Raw genomic sequence first — 18897 nt, forward strand, 5'->3', positions numbered from 1 at the left:
CTGTGCGATCCTCCTGTCTCTGCCTCCCAAGCGCGGGGATTATAAGCATGAGCCACCACGCCCGGCACACTGAGACTTCTTGATTGGGCTAAAAACAAAATTACTCAGGAATGCCGGGCTAGGGATGTAGCTCAGTGGTAGTATTTGCCTAGTATGCGGCGACTCTGGATTTAATACCTAATATTACAGAAGAAGAAGAAAAAGAGAAAGACAAAAAACTATAAAATGAAGTCCCAAATAAAGCATAAAAATAAAGAATGAGCCAGGAGAAAATATAAAGTAGGTCTGGGAATGTAGCCCGGAGGTAGAAGGGTTTCCAGGAACCCCAGTACCACCAAAATAAATAAATAAATAAATAAATAAATAAATAAATAAATAAATGTTTCCATATTACTACCAGACAAAATGGTACAAATGGTACCAGACAAAATGGTACCAAAAAAAAGTACAAATGAGTATAAAGGTCTAAAAAAGTTAAATAATATTCCTACAATCTCACGGTCTAAAATAGAGCTGGGATTTTTTTTCAGGTGTGACTTCCAAAGCTTATATTCCTCCCGACCCCCAACAGGACCTCGTCTGTCTTCTGACAACAGATTCATGAGACCAAGTTGTCTATGAAGTTCGGAACCTCCAGGTCTTCCTCAGTTTCTCCCTCGTGGATGCTCGCCCTAAGTCAACACATCTCAACAGTGGACCTGACTGTGTGACATCAGAACAGCCTCTTACACACAAGTGCAGTCTCTGTGGTCTTCTATTTCAAGCGCTCACGCCCATCTTGCTTCAGCTGCTGTCTTTTAGAAACTCTTCAAACCTATCCTACTCATAGTTTTCAGACGGCTCCCCACACGAGCAAATCTGAAAAAGCTGTTAGTAACCTCACGGTTCCCCTGTCCAACTCCTTAGTTTGGCCTTAGAATCGCTGAACCTTTGTACATGCCACCTCTGTGCAAAACACCTCCTTCCACCTGGGAAACTCCTATTGTCCTTCGAGTCCTCGAAGAACACCCCTTGCTCCGAGCATCTGCTCCTGAGTGGCACAGTCAAGGTGTTCCACCAGCTCCCTCTGGACAATCCGGATGGGAGCCACTCTGTTGCCGGCTACTGGCTAGTTCTTCCTGGTCTTCACAATGTTTAGCAGATGGCTAGGTAGGTTTGAATAAATGAACTAAAAAAAGAGATAAAGGACTGGGTAACTCCAAGCAAAGTGACTGTATCCAGCCGTGGTGACAGTTCAAGGCCTTCTCAACTTGTCACTTCAGTTGTTCTATTCAACTCGTTTGAATATTATACAGCAGACAATTGCCTGGTAAGAAGCATGACCTTAATAAGCACCAGTAATTTTCTGGCTCCAAGAAATTATTTCTTTCAACCACTTTTGATGCTTTTGTTGCTGCTCGAGGTACTGGGTTTTTTTTCTGACTGTTCGTCTTAACTATTGGGTCTTTGTAGAATAGAATATTCTCTCTTCCCAGGCTGGCCTGATACCATCCACTGAATGATCTCCACTCTGGGGCAATATTACTGGGCCTCTTGGAGCTACCATTAGTCAATCTGGACTCAGCCTAATTCCACACCTGGGGCTTCATCTCCCTTTAGTCCTGTATGTGAGTAGAAGTTGGCACACTCTGTCCCCAAATCCATTTAGTCACAAGTCTAGGTGACTTTGTTATCACAATAAATTTTAGATCCATGCCTATGTGTTTGCTGCCTCTGCCATTACTGGTATCCTGTCCTTAGTAGATTTATATCTTAATCACTGAAACCACCTCGTGGTTCTCCTGCCTGCAGCTTGGTGTCATACTTAGTGCCAGTCCTTCTCTTCACAGCCTTCTGGCAAGTCTTCATAATCTTTCCTTTTCTATCATTTTCTCACTAAATGTTCATCTCACACAACTATCCTATCTTCATGTATATTAAAGTGCTATGTTATAACCTACTCAAATTTTTTCTACTTAGATTTCATATAGCTCCATGGTTAGACATTCTAAGCTTATAAAGATAAGTTCAGCTGGACATTGTGGCAAATGCCTGTTATTTCAGTACTTGGGAGGCTGAGAGAGAAGGCTTGTAGGTCTGAGGACAGCCTCGGCAATTAAGCAAGACTCTCAGTAACTTAGACCGTTTCAAAATAAAAATTAAACAGAGCTGGGGGTCTGGCTCAGAGGTAGAATCCCCTGGGTTCAATTGTAGCTCCCCCCCACCAAAAAAAAGAGTAAGATGATGGGATTAGGCGTGAAGGTACATGCCTATAATATCAGTACTTGGGAGTCTGAAACAGGAGGATCCCAGGTTTTAGGCCAGTGCATGAAACTTAGTGAGACCTTGTTTCAAAATTTTAAATTAGACAAGAAGGGTGGGGGGCTGGGTATGTAGCTTAGAGGTAGAATGCTCCTGGGTTTAATTCCCAGTACTACTCCCCCCCCCAAAAAAAAAAAAAACCCTAGAGTATGACCCTGGTTAGGGTATGGTGGTACATGCTGGTATTTACTATTTGGGAAGCTGAGGCAGGAGACTCTCAAGTTTGAGACCAGCTGGACAATTAAGTGAATCTCTGTCTCCAAATCTCAAAATAAAAAAGAAAAGGGCTAGGGACATAGCTCAGTCATAGAATGCCCTTTGGTTCAATAACCAGATCTGCAATAAATAGAAAAACAAAAACAAACCAGAAGTATGAACTTGTAGGGTTCTCACAATTCAGTCTCTTGCCCCCCTCTCCTTTCCCCAAGGGCCTCCCTGATTCCCGACCTCCTTGGGACTGAGGTGCTGGGATAGCAGTTTACACCTTTGGGAGACCAAGAACCTTTTTCATGCAGAAGCTGAATGACTTCTGAAATAAGGAAGCAAAACAAAGAGATCAAGGATAATCATTTCCAGGAATTTTTACCTTCAGAGCCAGGATTTTTTATTTTTTGTACAAGGAATTGAACTCAGGGTAGTTATAAGTCTGAGCCACACCCCCAGCTCTATTTTATTTTCTATTCTGAAGGCTGGTCTTGAGCCTGTGATCCTCCTTTCTCGACCTCCAAACAGTGGAATCACAGGCTGTACCCATCATGCTCTGCTTTCTGTGTCAGGCCTAAGGGAGTACTTAGCCTCTGCTAAAGTAAGGGAGTTTTGCCAGCCAGACCAATGGCTGTCTTTGGAATCTCTTAGCATCTTAACCCCAGTTCTCTCACACTCACCACAGTGCAGCCCTGTTCTTCACCTGGCTTTCTTGCAGAGCCTTTCCCAGGAAGCACAGGGCTGACAAGCACAAACATCCCACTATCTGCAGCCCCTTAGCTCTGAAACATCAGGCGTCCCCAGTGCCAGCACCTGCACCAGCTCTGTGGACTCGTTTAGCTGCCACCCTCACCTTTATCACCAGACACGGGTCGGGTGGGGGTGATTTACAGGTATTATCTCTGCAGCCACTCGAAGGCAGACACTGCTATTTAACATATTTAATTATGAGAAGTCTAAGATACAGGGAAGTGAAGTAACCTGTCTAAGGTCTCCAGTAAGTGGTGCGGCTAGAATTCAAACTCTGGGCTGTCTGACTCTAGAAGCAAACAATGAGCCTTTATGCTAAGCGGCATGGGCTGGGACGCACTCCAAGGCCAGTGCTCCCCCTGCACTGGGAGAAGCCGCCCAGATGTGAAGGTTCTCCTCTCCCCCAGGTCCCTCTCACTTTACCACCATCTGCTTACATGACCCCTTACTTTTCACGACTGACAATCTTTTTATTTTCACCTTTAAAGGTAAAGTAAGTTGGGGAGGAAGAAAATAATGGCTGCTTAGTCATACATGCTAAGGCTTCATTTTCTACTTACCTAACTCATCAGACAACAAGTTATTCTTCCCAAACCTGGGCCTGACTCATGATGCAGCTGCTCTGGTATGTGCCAATGTCCATATTCCTCCCACTGGGAAGTATTTGGATCTCTGAGCTGTCTATGACCTGCCTGCCGGCCTAATCAGCTTTGGGACACATATTTATTAAGTGCCAACTGTAGCAGACTGGGATGCCAAGACTGACCATGGACCTGCCAAAGTTTATCCATTTGACATTTCAATTCTTAATGCTCATGCTTCTTTGTGGGCAGTCTCTAAAGAAAAAAATTCCTTGTCAAAATAAATGACTGCCCTTATCAATTAATAGGAGGTATAAAATCAGTTTCAGGTACAAGTCTCATCTGGATTACATAGCATTATCATTTTTTGCCATTTTACACCAACTTGCCGATCAGCATTGTTGCATTAATGTAGGGAACCAGGTGGAAACAATCACTTATCTCTCGATCATACTTTTTAATGCCATTGTTCCTGAGTTGGGATTAGGGAGAATAAAACAAAACAAGTAAGCAAACAAAGTACAAAGCTATGGCTGGAAGCCCACAAGAGGTCTGGTGAAAGAACCCAGAGAAAAACTCCCAACTGTCATTTGGCTGACTTTGGTCAAGGGTTAAAATCAAAACAGGTCATCCCCAAGAAAACGGATGGCCCTGAGAACAATATGCTGAGTGAGGTCAGCCAGTCACAGAAAGTGAAGGGTCATATGTTTTCTCTCATATGTGATCAGAAAGAAGAGACTTTTTTTTTTTTTTTTTGGTACTGGAGATAGGACCCAGTGGCACTGTACCCGAGCTACACCCCAGCCCTATTTTATTCTTCATTTTGAAACAGGGTCTTACTAAGTTGTGGAGGGCCTCACTAAGTAGCTGAGGCTGGCCACAAACCCATGACTGCAAACTGGCAATCCTCCTGTCTCAGCCTCCCAAGTACTGGGATTACAAGTGTGTGCCACCACACCCGGCTTACAAGAGAGAGATAGATAATGGATGAGAAACCCCGGTGGAGACAGGGAGGTGGTTCAGGAGAGGGCAGTAGTTGAGGGAGGAGAATTAATAAAGGAAACACTTCCACCGAATTTATGTACATATAGGAGAATACCGGTGCCCAATCTCAGAATCATGAGTGTGGAATGAGAGGGGCGGGGAGGGAGCCAGGGACGAGGGGGGCTCACAAATCGCTCTGCGCATGTGTGTCTATGACGCTGAACTACATTATGATGCACGACTATAACGCACCAATAGAAGTGTGTATATGTACACATATGTTTGTGAATGTGTGTATATATACATATATATGTATAAATGCATTATATATATGTTAACTTCTTTTTATATTATCTTAGTCTTTCAGAAATACTAAGACAGGTGTGGGGGTGCATGCCTGTAATCCCAGTATTTGGGAGGCTGAGACAGGAAGACTATAGTTTCCTGAAGAACTTAGGCAAGGAGTAGACCCTCATCAACCCAGCAAGACCCCGTTTCAAAATAAAAATAAAATAGGCTTGGGAATGTAGCCGGGAGGTAGAAAGCCCCTGAGTTCAAGCCCCAGTCCCCCACCCCCAATACTACGTTATTATAGGTCTCTTATCTATCTTTGAATGTGGCTACAAAAGTGAATATAAGTGAATTAGAGATTTGTAGACTCAAGTTTTCCCTCTAGAGCTTTACCAGCCAATCATATATTCTGTGGTAGTTTTTCATGATTCTATAGAATTCAGAAAATCCCAGAAAGCCCAGGTTGTGAATATAAGTCTAATCATATAAAGATTTTGATCTCAGAGGACAAGGTGGTGTAGCCAAGCATGCATGAGGCCCTGGGCTTGGTCCCCAGCACAGAAACAAACAAAAAAATAAAAAAGGAGAGAGAGAGAGAGAGAGAGAGAGAGGGGGGGGGGGGAGAGAGAGAAAGGAAGGGAGGGAGGGGAGAGGGGGGAGGGAGGGAGAGAAAGGGAGAGACACATTTTGGTCTCAGAAAAAGTGTGCCAAAGTCCTTAATCTATATTATCTTCAAAACGGAGACCCTGGGTTTCCCCATTGCAGAAGACTATTTGTCTGAAAAACATTTCTTAAATATTCTTGTAATACTGAAGTATTACTTTTATAGAAGTATTAGAAGAGTAAAAAATATAGCAAAAGTACCTCTCTCTACTTGCTTATCTAAGAAAATGATTACGAATAAAAGTTGAACACTACCTTATGGCCGTCATGACAGGACAATCTGTTAATGTTGTAATTACTACGCAAATCTCCCTGGATTCATCTGAGTTTGATAGAATCCCTACACTGCCGGGTATGGCGACACACACCCGTAATCCCAGTCCTTGGGAGGTCAAGGAAGGTTTGAGGCCAGCCTCAGCAACTTAGCGAGACTCTGTTTCAGAATAAAAATATTCTAAAAAAAGGGCTGGGGGTATAGTTCAGAAGTAGAATGCCCCTGGGTTCAATCTCTGGTAACAAAAACACAAAGTACCTTTAAAAAGGAGGAGGTAGTTTTACTTTAAGCGAACTAGAGTAAAAACTTTATAGCGTTGCATAAATACTATGTTCTCAGATATAACCGTTTCTGAAGAGAAATTAGTAACTGGATCTATTATGCCTAATGGACTTGAAGTCTAACCAGAGATCAATGCCATAAAATTTTTCCAAAAAAGTTGTTACAGTCCAAGCCCGGCATGGTATTGCACACCCAGAATCCCAGCTACTCAGGAGGCTGAGGCAGGAGGATTGACAGTTTCAGGTCAGCCTGGGCAACTTAGAAAGACCCTGTCTGAAAATAAAATATAAAAAAGGGCTGGGAGTATAGCTCAGTGGTGAGAATGCTGACCTAGCATGTGCTAGGCTTGATCCCCAGTGTCGGGGGGGGGGAAACTTGTCATAACCCACTCACACATTTATATCTTGCCCTCTTGTTCTGTGTTGCACTAGAACCCACGGCACCTTAGTATGTTGCTTCTAGGTGGGAAGAGGACACATTTCCAGCTCCTGAACCTTAGGAAAAGCCACCACTCACACCTAAGGAACAGTGATCTCTCTACTCAATGGCATTATGACGAGCTGAGGAGTTTTCATGTGGATCCTGATGACCCTGTGCACACCAATAGCTTGGTCAAATAGCTAACATGGCAGAGAGAATAAAGGGTCTATGACTGTTCCACCTTTCTAGATTCTCTCGGTTATTTCCATAAGCTAAACCCATCAGGCTGGTATTTTAAAAATAATTTTAATTTAATATTAAATAATTTACAAATTATGCCAGGGCCACACAACAAAAAGCACACTCTGTCCTAACTTGCTATCTGTGAGAATACAAGTTCTTCAGTGCTGCCTGGCCCAGAGTTAGTACTCAACACACGCTTTCTATCATTATTATTATTATTTCATCAAAGACTGTAGAGTAAGGGAAATCAGCAAATAGTTATTACATTTGTTTTATACTTAACATGTCACCATGTCCTGGGATACAGAAAATTAAGAGACCATGGTCACACCTTGCACACATGTGCACATCTGTGTGTATGTGCGGGTGTGTGTGGGGGACTGAACCCAGGTGTGCTCTACCACTTGAGCTACATTTTTTTTTTTTTCGAGGCAAGGTTTTGCTAAATTGCCCAGGCTGGTCTGGAACTTGGGATCTTCCCCCCTCAGCCTTCCAAGTTGCTGGGATTACTGGTATGTATACCACACCTGGGCTATAGTCATACTCTTCATAAGCTTAACACATATGCAGTCAGGGAGCTATGTAAAATCTAAATTAAAAAAAAAACTCACTAGGTTATAATGTAGCACTTTGTGCATGCTCTCAATAACTTAGTGAGACCCTGTTTCCAAATAAAGTATAAAATAGAGGCTGGGTGTGGTGGCACACACTTGTAATCCCCGCACTTGGGAGGCAGAGACAGGAGGATCGCACAGGTTCGAAGCCAGCCGTGCTGGCTTAGGAGACCCTGTTTCCAAATAAAAAAAGTATAAAATAGGTCTGGGAATGTACCCTGAAGGTAGAAGGGCTTCCAGGAACCCCAGTACCACCAAAAAAAAAAAAAAAAGTATAAAATAGGTCTGGGTAGCCCGGAGAAAAGCCCCTGGGTTCCACCCTCACACCACACACACACACACACACACACACACACACACACACACACACACACACACAAAGATACAGCATTGAGTGAGAAAATGGTAGAAAGGGAAAGATTATGAAGACTTTCTAGGAAGGCTGTAAAGAGAAGCGCTGGCACTAAGCATAACATCAAGTTGTAGGCAGGAAATGCCACAGGGTAGTTTCGGTGATGAAGATAGAAATCCATCAAGGCCAGTACATGGGCAATGACAGAGGCGGCAAATATACAAGCAGACATCTAAAAGTTATTTTGGTGACAGTCAGACTTGTGACTAAATGGATCTGGGGGTAGAGTGTGCCAACTTCTAAGCCCCAGTTACGGGATTTGGCTGAGTTTAGACTTACTAACAGTAGCTACAAGAAGCCCAATAATATTGCCCCAGCGTAGAGAGCAGTTAGCGGGCAGTATCGGGCCAGCAGGGGAAGAGAGAATGTTTCATTCTACAAAGACCCAATAGCTAAACTGGGCAGTCAGAAAGAACCCAATACCTCTAACGGCCGCAGAAGTCTCAAAAATGGCTGGAAGAAATAATTTCTTGGGGCCAGAATAGTACTGGTGCAATTGGTTGGGACACAGAAATTGCCAAGGCAAGCCAGTTTTGGAGTGAGAGAGAATGAACAGTTTAGATGTAGAAGTTGGGTTTCAGACAATAGGGAGCCACCTCCTGTCTTCAGAGTAGCTGGGAATGAGGAATCCTCATCATCAAAAAAAAAGAGATGAACCCATCAGGGCAAAGGAGATTTCTGCCCCCTCTAGAAAGAAACAAAACTAAATGTTAGTGAAAGAGATGCAGAGGTCAGTGGAGGGGAGTCTGAAAGAATGGTCTGAATAGAATCATACGGAATGGAGTAATGAGAAGGCCACTTATAAAGCTTTTAAGGCAGAAAAATAAAGCTTTCAGAGAACCAACAGACAGGAAAGTCTCAGTCATGAAGAATTACGCCGGCTTTATGTGAAAAACTGAAACATCATGTAGAAAGAGCAAGCCACGTGACATAATCCTACCGTAAAAACAGACCACAGCTCAGCTCGAACCCTCTGAAAAGTACTCATAGATCTTTCCTGCCTACAAAACAGCACAAACACGCGGTGCCACAAAAATAAAGCAACCAGGCCTTCCCTCTCCCTATCCTGTGTTTTAAAATATGTGCACTCAAAACGAGACATAAACAACAAACAGAAACCTTTTGTAATTTTAATGCTCATTTTAATAAAGATCCAACAGTAAAATTTTGGTGTCACTAGGCATTCCTTTAAACCTCTATTTCCCAGAATTTGTAGAACCAACCTTCCTTCCCGCCTCCCTCTTTCCTACTTGAAAAGCTTTAGTTTGAAAGCTCAGGAATAGATGACATTATCAGCTGTTTTTGATTTCCTTTTTCTTTTTTTTTTTTTTTAGGTGGTACTAGGGATGGAACCCAGAGGCTTTCAACCTCCAGGCTATACTCCCAGACCTATTTTATATTTTATTTGGAAACAGGGTTTCACTAAGTAGCTGAAGCTGGCTTCGAACCTGTGTGATCCTCCTGTTTCAGTCTCCCAAGCGCGGGGATTACAAGGATGCACCACAAGGTTTTCAAAGTAAGCACACTCCAAAGATATTTTAAAATTCAGTAAGAGCCTTTTTTATTTTTAATACTTTACTACTCCAGCATGGTCACTGCTCTGTCGTGGAGTTTATGAGCAGTGAACAGGTGTGCCCCGGGATATTTGTTTACTACAGATTTTTTTTAAGAAATCAACTTCGTGAACTCCAAGGCATAGAGTAAACTGGGTGCTAAGCTTCTCATGACACATTCACAAATAAATGTGTACATATTATGCATATGTGTTTATTATGTTTACAAAGATTAATGGGGACCTCACAAGACTTGGTTCTGGCTTTAATGACATAAATTGAAAAAAGGAGGCAAAATGTGCTGCTCTAAAATTTAAAGAGAAAATGGATCCCAGTTCTTGGGAGGATGAAATAGGAGGATTGCAAGTTTGAGGGCAGCCTGGCCAGAGACCCTGTTTAAAAATAAAAAATAACAAGGGCAATATAGTTCGGTGGTAGAGCACCCCTGGGTCCTATTCCTAGTAACTCAAAGGTGAATAAATACAAACAAAAAGAAAAAAGAATATTAATGAAAAGAAAAAAAATAAAAATCAGAACTAATATGTTTAAATTATAATTTAAAAACAAAAGAGAATCTGGGTGTGGTGGCGCATGCCTGTAGTCCCTGTGTTTGGGGGGCTGAGACAAGAGGATTGCGCAGGTTCAAAGCCAGCCTGAGCTGGCTTAAGAGACCCTGTTTCCAAACAAAATATAAAAAATAGGTCTGGGAGTATAACCCAGAGGTAGAAGGCCCCTGGGTTCTATCCCCAGTACCACCAATAAATAAATAAAATAAATAAAAAATAAAAAAGACTGAGGTTGGGCATGGTGGCACACACTTATAATCCCAGTACTTGGGAGGCTGAGATAGGAGGATCACACAGGTTCAAAGCTGGCCTCAGCTACTTAGTGAGGCTCTCAGCAACTTAGTGAGACCCTGTTTCCAAGTAAAATATAAAATAGGTCTGGGAATGTAGCAGGAAGGTAGAGAGCCTCTGGGTTCCATCCCTAGCACCACACACACACACACACACACACACACACACACACACACAGAAGATTGGAATTAAGAACGATTAATATAGCATGACAGGGATAAGAATAAAGAAAAGAACTATGTATATTATATTCTGGCTCACCAGAAGAGAAAAGTTGTGAGAACAGGATTATATAAAGTTATTTTGAGTCTAGGTATAGTGGCTGAGACAGGAGGATGACAGGTTCAAGGACAGCAACAGCAAGCAGTGGGAGGCCCTGTTTCAAAGTAAAACTAAGATAGATATGCTCGGGGTGTAGCTCAGAGGTAGAATGCCCTATGTTCAGTCTTCGGTACTACCACAAAAAACAAACAAAAAAACCACACACACACACACACACACACACACAAAAGAAGGAAGCAAAGTTACTTTGACCCAGACACACACACACACACACACACACACACACACACACACACACACACACACAGAAAAGAAAAAAGAAAAAAGAAAAAAGAAGAAAGAAGAAAGAAAGAAGGAAGCAAAGTTACTTTGACCCAGAAAATAATCTGAATTACACTGAGTCCTCAGCGAGTGCCTTTTCCCGCCTGTCCCTGCCTCATCTGTCCCTCACACTGACCCTGGTCGTGCTTGACTTGGGAGCTCAGGGGGTACCAGCCTCCAGCCAGGCTGGGCTGCAGCTGTCAGTGCCCCTGTGCACACCCATGCAGGACACCATTTCGCTGCACTGCAGATGCCGCCTGCTTCTCTGCCTCCCCCTAAACCGTACCTAGCCCTAGGAGGCTGCATCTCAACAACCTTTATTCATCTTTTTATTATAGTATCTGGGAAATCAAGTTCTGTAATACATAAATTAATGAGCCATTTGTGGTGTTACCATGAGATTTAAAACGTGTCACTACATTAAAAAAAATCTTGCCACGCAACATACAAAGTCTCCCTTTTAAGGAAGAATCTGCAGACTCAGAACCCAGCTGGTTTTTCTCTGTGGTGCTGGGGATTGAAGCAAGGGTCCCGTGACCGCTCAGCCAGCGCTCTACCACTGAGTTGTAACCGCGGCCTTCGGAGCTGAAAGTCATACCTTTGGAGCCCAAGAAGTAAAACCATTTTCTGGTTGGCCAGGATATCCTGGCTTTTAAACCAAAAACTACTAATGCCCAACACTGGAAATAAAGAAACCCAAATGGAAAAGTATGAGTTAAATTTGTAGAAGCGAATCCACAGTGGAGTTTAAATCAGAAAAAAAGTGGTCCTCTGGCACTATGGGATACCTTCTATTCAAGCCGATGCCAATCTACTAACCCACAAATCCTTGCTGTACCTCTAAGAGACATCCAGCAGGGTGACGCCAAGCCAACTGGGATGGGGGTGAGGAAAAAAAGACAGGAGAGCTGACCCTTGGATGGATCTGAAAACAGTGCAAATAACTGCTACCCGGGTGGTCATCAGTGTCTTGCTTGCTCATCTGGAGTCTCTTCTGGCTTCTATAGCTCTGGTTTTTGTCCCTCTCTCTCTCAGATCTGGTCAGCTTACTCAATCAATCTTACTTACTAGGGAACAATGGGCCCAGTTCACAGGAGGAGGAGCTGGTGGGGACCAGAAACATCAGGCCTGGGAGGAGATGCTAAGATCCAGAAAAAGGGGAGTTTTTCAAAACGCAGTATTGAAATTTGTGTCTGAAAAAAACCTTGGCAGCAGAAGAAATGTCCTTATCTGCCAGCGTGGCAAGGGAGACGGGCCTCTGTGGGAGGATGTAAACAGCCTGAACAGATATCCAACCCAGCTTCTACCGAATTCTACTAATTTGGGTTAATGAATAGGAACAATGAGAAGGATGGGATACAGGGGCTGGTTTCCCAGGGGATTCGCTACCTCTCAGAGACTGCAGACTTTAGGAGAGTTATGGGCCATTCGCTGGAAAGATTTTGACAAGCTCAGTCAGTCTTCGTTTTAAAATGTCCACGCATCGGACACACTGAAACCCGCTGACCAAGCATTTTATCTTCTCATGGTATATAAACTGAATATCCCATTTCAGCAACTTTGCATAAAGGGAGCGTTGGTGCCAGCTTTATGATGTAAAGTACATCTAAGTAACAGGGGCATGGGCGCCGACCTGCTTGCCTGAGGTTCTGGAAGGCAGTGACTGTTTTGTCTCTGAGTGTCCTGGTCGCCGCTTCCTGGTACCCTAGTCCTGTGAAGCAGCTTGCCAGGTGAATATAGGCAAATACTAGAGCTGCTGCCCTCTCACAAGGGCCTCTGGTAACAAGAGAAAAATCAAACACCTGAGCATGAGGTCTAGTGCTTTTGCTGGATCACCTGTCTAAAGATTCAACAACAGCCGGGCGTGGTGGCTCACACTTGTAATCCCCGCGCTTGGGAGGCGGAGACAGGAGGATCGCGCTGGTTCGAAGCCCGCCACGCTGGCTTAAGAGACCCTGTTTCCAAAAATGAAAAGGTATAAAATAGGTCTGGAGGTATAAAATAGTAGCCCGGAGGTAGAAGGGCTTCCAAGAACCCCAGTACCACCAAAAAATAAAAAAGTTAAAAAAAAATAAAGATTCAACAACAGCATTATGTTAACATGGCAGCCACTAAGGGGCCTAGCAGTGCAGAGTCTTATAACTTTTCACACACAGAGAAGCACCATGTTTACTGTTCTGGTATATTATCAGCCTTAAAATGTCAGCTGTGCCATAACGCACTAGTATGTACATTCTTTGCAGCGCTGCATGAAACTGTGACTATGATATATTCCACTCAAAATGATCCTAACCCCAGGAGGCTGGGGTTGGCGCTACTCTGCCTCACAGTCCATCTGCATGCTGGGCATGGTGGCGCACGCTTGTAATCCCAGTACTTGGGAGTCTGAGACAGGAGGATCGCGGGTTTAAGGCCTGCCTCCGCTACTTAGTGAGGCCCTCCTCAACTTATTGAGACCCCATTTCAAAATAAAGAATAAAAAATAGGGTTGGGGGTGTAGCATGGAGGTAGGATTGCCCCTGGGTTCAATCCCCAGTACCTCAAAAAATAAAAACAAAAAACAACCGGAACAGATATCCAACCCAGCTTCTACTAAATTCTACAAATTTGGGTTCTTGAATAGAAATAATAAGGGGGATGGGACGCACAACCCATCTGCAGAGTTCATAATGGTGTGCGAGAGCATGGTCACAACAGTGATGTCTATTTGCTCAATGTTAAGTGTCTCTCATCCTAGAAAAGAAAAATAGACATGCCAACGAGCGTCCCTGAATGATCAAACAGGGCCCGCGAGCGCGGGGCCTGGGTACCTAGCTGTTTGTCCCGTTCCTCACGTCGCTCTCGGGCCAGCCGCTGCCGGTCATCAACTCGTAGCACAGGCGGAGGATCTGAAAATGAGATAAAAAAAATATGAGTGAAAGAGCAGATTAAAAAAAGATATACCGATTAACATCCTTTGGACTAGTAAGTTTGATGAATGAAATATTACTATACAGCCGGGCATTGTGGTGCATGCTTGGAATTCCAGTACTTGGGAGGCTGAGACAGGAGGATCACAGCTTCGTGGGCAGCCTCAGTACTTAGTGAGGCTCTCAGCAACCGAGTGAGACCCTGTTTCAAAATAAAAAATAAAAAAATAGGGCTGGGGGTGCAGCTCAGAGGTAGAATGCCCCTAGGTTCCATCCCTAGTACTGGGGAAAAAAAAACATTATGTAATAGCAGAGGGTGTAGCTTTAAAGTAGAACATCTGTTTAGCATACACAAGGCCCTGGGTTCACTCCCAGAACCTTAACAAAATAAAGATATTAGGTAATACTATAACTTACTTGTAACCCTTTTGCCATTTTCATCAAACAGTATATACGTTTTGTGTTCCTAAGCTATTGAACTTCTATTGTTTTTCTTCTTTAAACAGTCTGTTTGTAAGTGAGTTTATGCTGAGTAGATGTGTACCAGATGGAGGTGGACGTCAGGCCAATAAGAGTACAGCTTCGGGTCCGTCATTCGCTATGTAAAGATGGCCAAGTTACTTGCCCACCTCTCAGTCTCATGCCGTGACGTGAATTTTTATTACTTGTAAAATGAGGATAAAAGCAGAACCCATAAAGACCATTAGCATAAGACTTAGCGGATAACTCCCAGCAAATTGACTCATTCATTCACACACATGGAATATCTCCTATGTGCCAGGCATCATTCTGTGTAATGAAAAGACAGCGGCCAACACATGAGGCAGAAACCTCGGCCCACCTGCTGTTTACCATTCTATTTGGGAAAAACTTAATAAATAGGACAAATAAATAAAATGTATAGAATGCAAAAGAGGGGAAATGCATGGAAGGTTAGGGTGAGTTAAATGCTAAGGAGGTAACAAAGCAATAAAGGGGATTAGATATGTCAAGAGGAAGTTTATATTTTTTAGATGAGGCCCAAGGAAGGCCTTGATGTTATGATATCCTTTTTGGTACTAGGGATTGAGCCCAGGGGCATTCATCTCAGAGTGTCACAGCTTTTTATTATTTTATTTTTGAGATGAGTCTTGCTAAGTAGCTGAGGGTGAGATCCTCCTGTCCCAGCTTCCCAAGTGCTGGGATTACAGGTGTGTGCCACTGCACTGGCTGATGTTATGGTATCTTTTACGTGCAAATACCTGAGGCGTAAGAGGGAGTCAGCTGTATAGACATTCTGTAGGAAGCATGTGTAAAGGCCTTGAGGTCAAGAGTGCCTCACGCACTCAAGAGACAACAGTGAGGTTTAAGCAACTCAAGCAGAATGAGACCAAAAGGTGAAGGGGCTAGAGACACCAGGGCCAGGTCACAGGGCTCACTGGTCACAGAGCGAGCCGTTACAAGAGCGAGTGAGTGTGTGTGTGTGTGTGTGTGTGTGTGTGTGTGTGTGTGTGTGTGTTTCTGTCCTCCCAGAAAGAAAATAAGAATAACAATCATAACAATCTTTACACTTAATATCAGGGTTTTCTTTCTACTTAAGTAACATTGCCTTTTTAAGATCTCAACAGTAACCTGCCCAATGCATTGGAGATGACAGCGTAGTGCTTCATTATTAAAAGCCTTACACCCCCAAATCCTCGCCAACTTCATAGAATCTGTACATGTAACGGAAATAAAACCCATATGAAAGCTTATTAGGAGCCTGCATAAAACAGCTGGTGCAAATGCCGAGATGAGGAGGTGAAGACGACACGTTCCGCGTTGCTTTCGCTTTTGGGTATGCCTTTTGTTTTTATTGAGAAGGGATCTCATGATGCTGCCGGGGCTGATCTGCAACTCCTGGGTTCAAGCAATCCTCCCGCCTCAGCCTCCAGGGCATCTGGGACTATCAGCATGTGTCACCACACCCAGCTTTAGGTATGACTGTTAAAAACTGGTAAAATGGCTCTCTCACTAGCTCATGTATACTATGATAATTATTTTTCAGATTTCCTAATCATTTATGAAGTGTCAAATATTATTTCTATAGGAAAATAGGATGGTCCGGTCTTCAAAGTGTTAGTTGTAAATCAGAACAGTGGGCATGTGGGCCTTCTCACCTCAGGAAAATTTTTAAGGGTCAATCAAAAGAGGTTCTTAGCCGGGCCTGGTGGCGCACGCTTGTAATCCCAGCATGCGGGAGGCTGAGACCAGACGATCATGGTTTGCGGACAGCCTCAGCTACTTAGTGAGGCCCTCTGCAACTTAGTGAGACCCTGTTTCAAAATAAAGAATAAAAAACAGGGCGGGGGGTGTAGCTTGGAGGTCAAATGCCTCTGGATTCCATCTCCAGACCCACACACACACAAAAAAAATAGAGGTTCTTTTCATTTTCCATTTGTGGTACACGGGATTGAACACAGAGCCTCGTGCATGACAGGCAAACACTCTACCACTGAGCTACACCCCCAACATTTTTTTTTAGGAAGTTTTAATTGAGACAGGGTCTCATTAAGTTGTCCAGGCTGGCCTCAAACTTGTGATCCTCCTGCCTCAGCTTCCCAGGTACGAGCATGCACCACCACACTGGGTTTGTTAATTTTTTGTGTGTGGTACTAGGAATTGAATCCTGAAGTATTCTACCTCCAGGCTATGCGCCTAGCCCTATTTTATTTTCATTTTGAAACAGTGTCGCTAAGTTGCTGAGGCTGTCCTCGAACCTGGGGTTTTCCTGCCCCATTTACCCAAATATTGAGAATACAGGTGTGCACCACCATACCTGGCAAAATTTTAGTTTTAAAATTAAATAACGTAGCCGGGCATGGTGGTGCACGCTTGTAATCCCAGCATTCCAGAGGCTGAGACTGGAGGATTACAGTTCAAGGACAGCCTCAGCTACTTAGTGAGGCCCTATGCAACTCAGTGAGATCCTGTTTCAAAATAAAGAATAATTTAAAAAAATAGGGCTGAGGGTGTAGCTTGGAGGTTGAATGCCCCTGGGTTCCATCCCCAGTACCGCAAAAAAAAAAAAAATTAATAATAATAATAATAATAACAGTGTGTGTGTGTGTGTGTGTGTGTGTGTGTGTGTGTGTATTGAACCCAGAGGCATTTTACCTCTGAGCTATGCCCCAGCCCTATTTGTCATTTTTTAAATTTTGAAACAGGTTCTTGCTAAGTTGCTAACAGCCTCACTAAGTTGCTGAGGCTAGCTTTGAACCTGCAATCCTCCTATCTCAGCCTTCCAAGTACTGGGATTACAGGAGTGCACCATTATGCCTGACTTACACATTTTCATTTGTGTCATCACTCCAAATCATCCTGAGTTAACTTCACATCTGTTCATTCCATCGAGACTTATTCTGAACCTGGGAGTGGTGCTGCATGCCTGTAATTCCAGTACTTGGGAGGCTGAGACAGGAGGATCCTGATTTGAGGTCAGCTTCAGCAAGTTTCAGACTTTGCTTCAAAATAAAAAATTAAAAGCCTGGAGATATACCTTGAAGGTAGAATACCCCTGGGTTAAATCCCAGTACCTACCCACTCGCCAAAAAGAAATATTCTATTACTCTATCTACGTTCAAATGAGGAAAACATTGAGAAATTGATAGGACAGAAATAGCGGCACTGTTTTAAGCACCAGGGCCTAATACCGGATCTCTGCCTTGGGCTTGTGTCTTTTTGCGGGCCACAGCAGCTGCAGAGTCCTAAGACTGGCTGACATAGCCATCAGAGGACTGTAAGTCTCCAGGCATGTGTCCCTCTGCGAAGAAACTACTCCTAAACAATAAGGAAAGCCGGGCGTGCTGGTGTACACCTGTAATCCCAGGACTTGGGAGGCAGAGACAGGAGGAGCACAGGTTCAAGGCCAGTCTCATTAACTTAGTGAGGCCTTCCATAACTTAGTGAGATCCTGTTTCAAAATAAAAAATAAAATGGGCTGGGAATGTAGCTTGGAGGTAGAATGCCTCTGGCTTTAAGGCACACACACACACACACACACACACACACACACACACACTATATATATATACATATATATGTATATATATATATTAAATATAATATTAATATATATATATTAAAAAAGTCAAAACCCAATAAGGTAGAATGAAGTTTTAGTAGCATTTTAAAGACCTATGGTGGAGGGTGGCAAAAGGATAAGAACTAAAATTCAGGCAATTTCAGTGGATTTGAGTCTCTGCTTTCTTAAGTCCATTTAAAAAACAAAACAAAACCATTTCCCATGACTTGGATCCCATAAAACCAAAAAGTTTTCCTCAAGCCTCATCCTCTTTTAGACAGACTCATCCTCCTTTGGAGAGAATCACGGGGGCTTAAGAGCCTTCTGTGTCTGTATCAGTATACACAGGAAAGCAGGCTTATGGACACTCCGCAGACACACTCGGTGGAAATGTTTCCTGACTGCCAGCCTTGAGCAGTGAGGCTGAAATGGCTGTGTGAAGGATGGCCGCCCGGGCTGGAGGAGCCGTCCGGGCCTCCTGCGCACCTGTCATCGCGCAGGCGGTGTGTGTGAGCATGGTCTCCTCAGGCAGCAGCTCACCCCCCCCATACTGTCACCTGGAGGGAAGGCGTTGTGTCTTTCAACAATGTACCCCTTGTCACCAGACATGGTGGCTCACACTGGTAATCCCAGGACTTGGGAGGCGGAGACAGAGGGACCACAGTTTTGAGGCCAGTCTCAGTAACTTAGCAAGATCCGTTTCAAAAATAAAAACTAAGTCGGGCGTGGTGGCGCACGCTTGTAATCCCCGTGCTTGGGAGGCGGAGACAGGAGGATTGCGCAGGTTTGGAGACAGCCCTGCTGGCTTAAGAGACCCTGTTTCCACATTAAAAAGCATAAAAATAGGTCTGGGAGTGTAGCCCGTGGGAGTGTAGCCAGAGGTAGAAGGGCTTCCGGGAACCCCAGTACCACCA

At 43.7% G+C, this 18897-nt stretch overlaps 1 protein-coding gene across 1 annotated transcript in view; it reads right to left on the minus strand.

Annotated features, from left to right (window-relative positions):
- The window catches only part of MAP7 (microtubule associated protein 7), a gene marked incomplete at both ends in the record, with an annotated part of 181780 nt that overhangs the window by 51099 nt on the left and 111784 nt on the right, over positions 1 to 18897 (minus strand). The window contains one exon of the mRNA XM_080700132.1: positions 13843 to 13920. Within this exon, the coding sequence (XP_080556258.1) occupies positions 13843 to 13920 (78 nt within the window). The remainder of the gene's footprint in view (positions 1 to 13842; positions 13921 to 18897) is intronic.

The sequence above is a fragment of the Muscardinus avellanarius genome, assembly GCF_963383645.1.
Source record: "Muscardinus avellanarius genome assembly, chromosome: 8".
NCBI classification, from domain to species: domain Eukaryota; kingdom Metazoa; phylum Chordata; class Mammalia; order Rodentia; family Gliridae; genus Muscardinus; species Muscardinus avellanarius.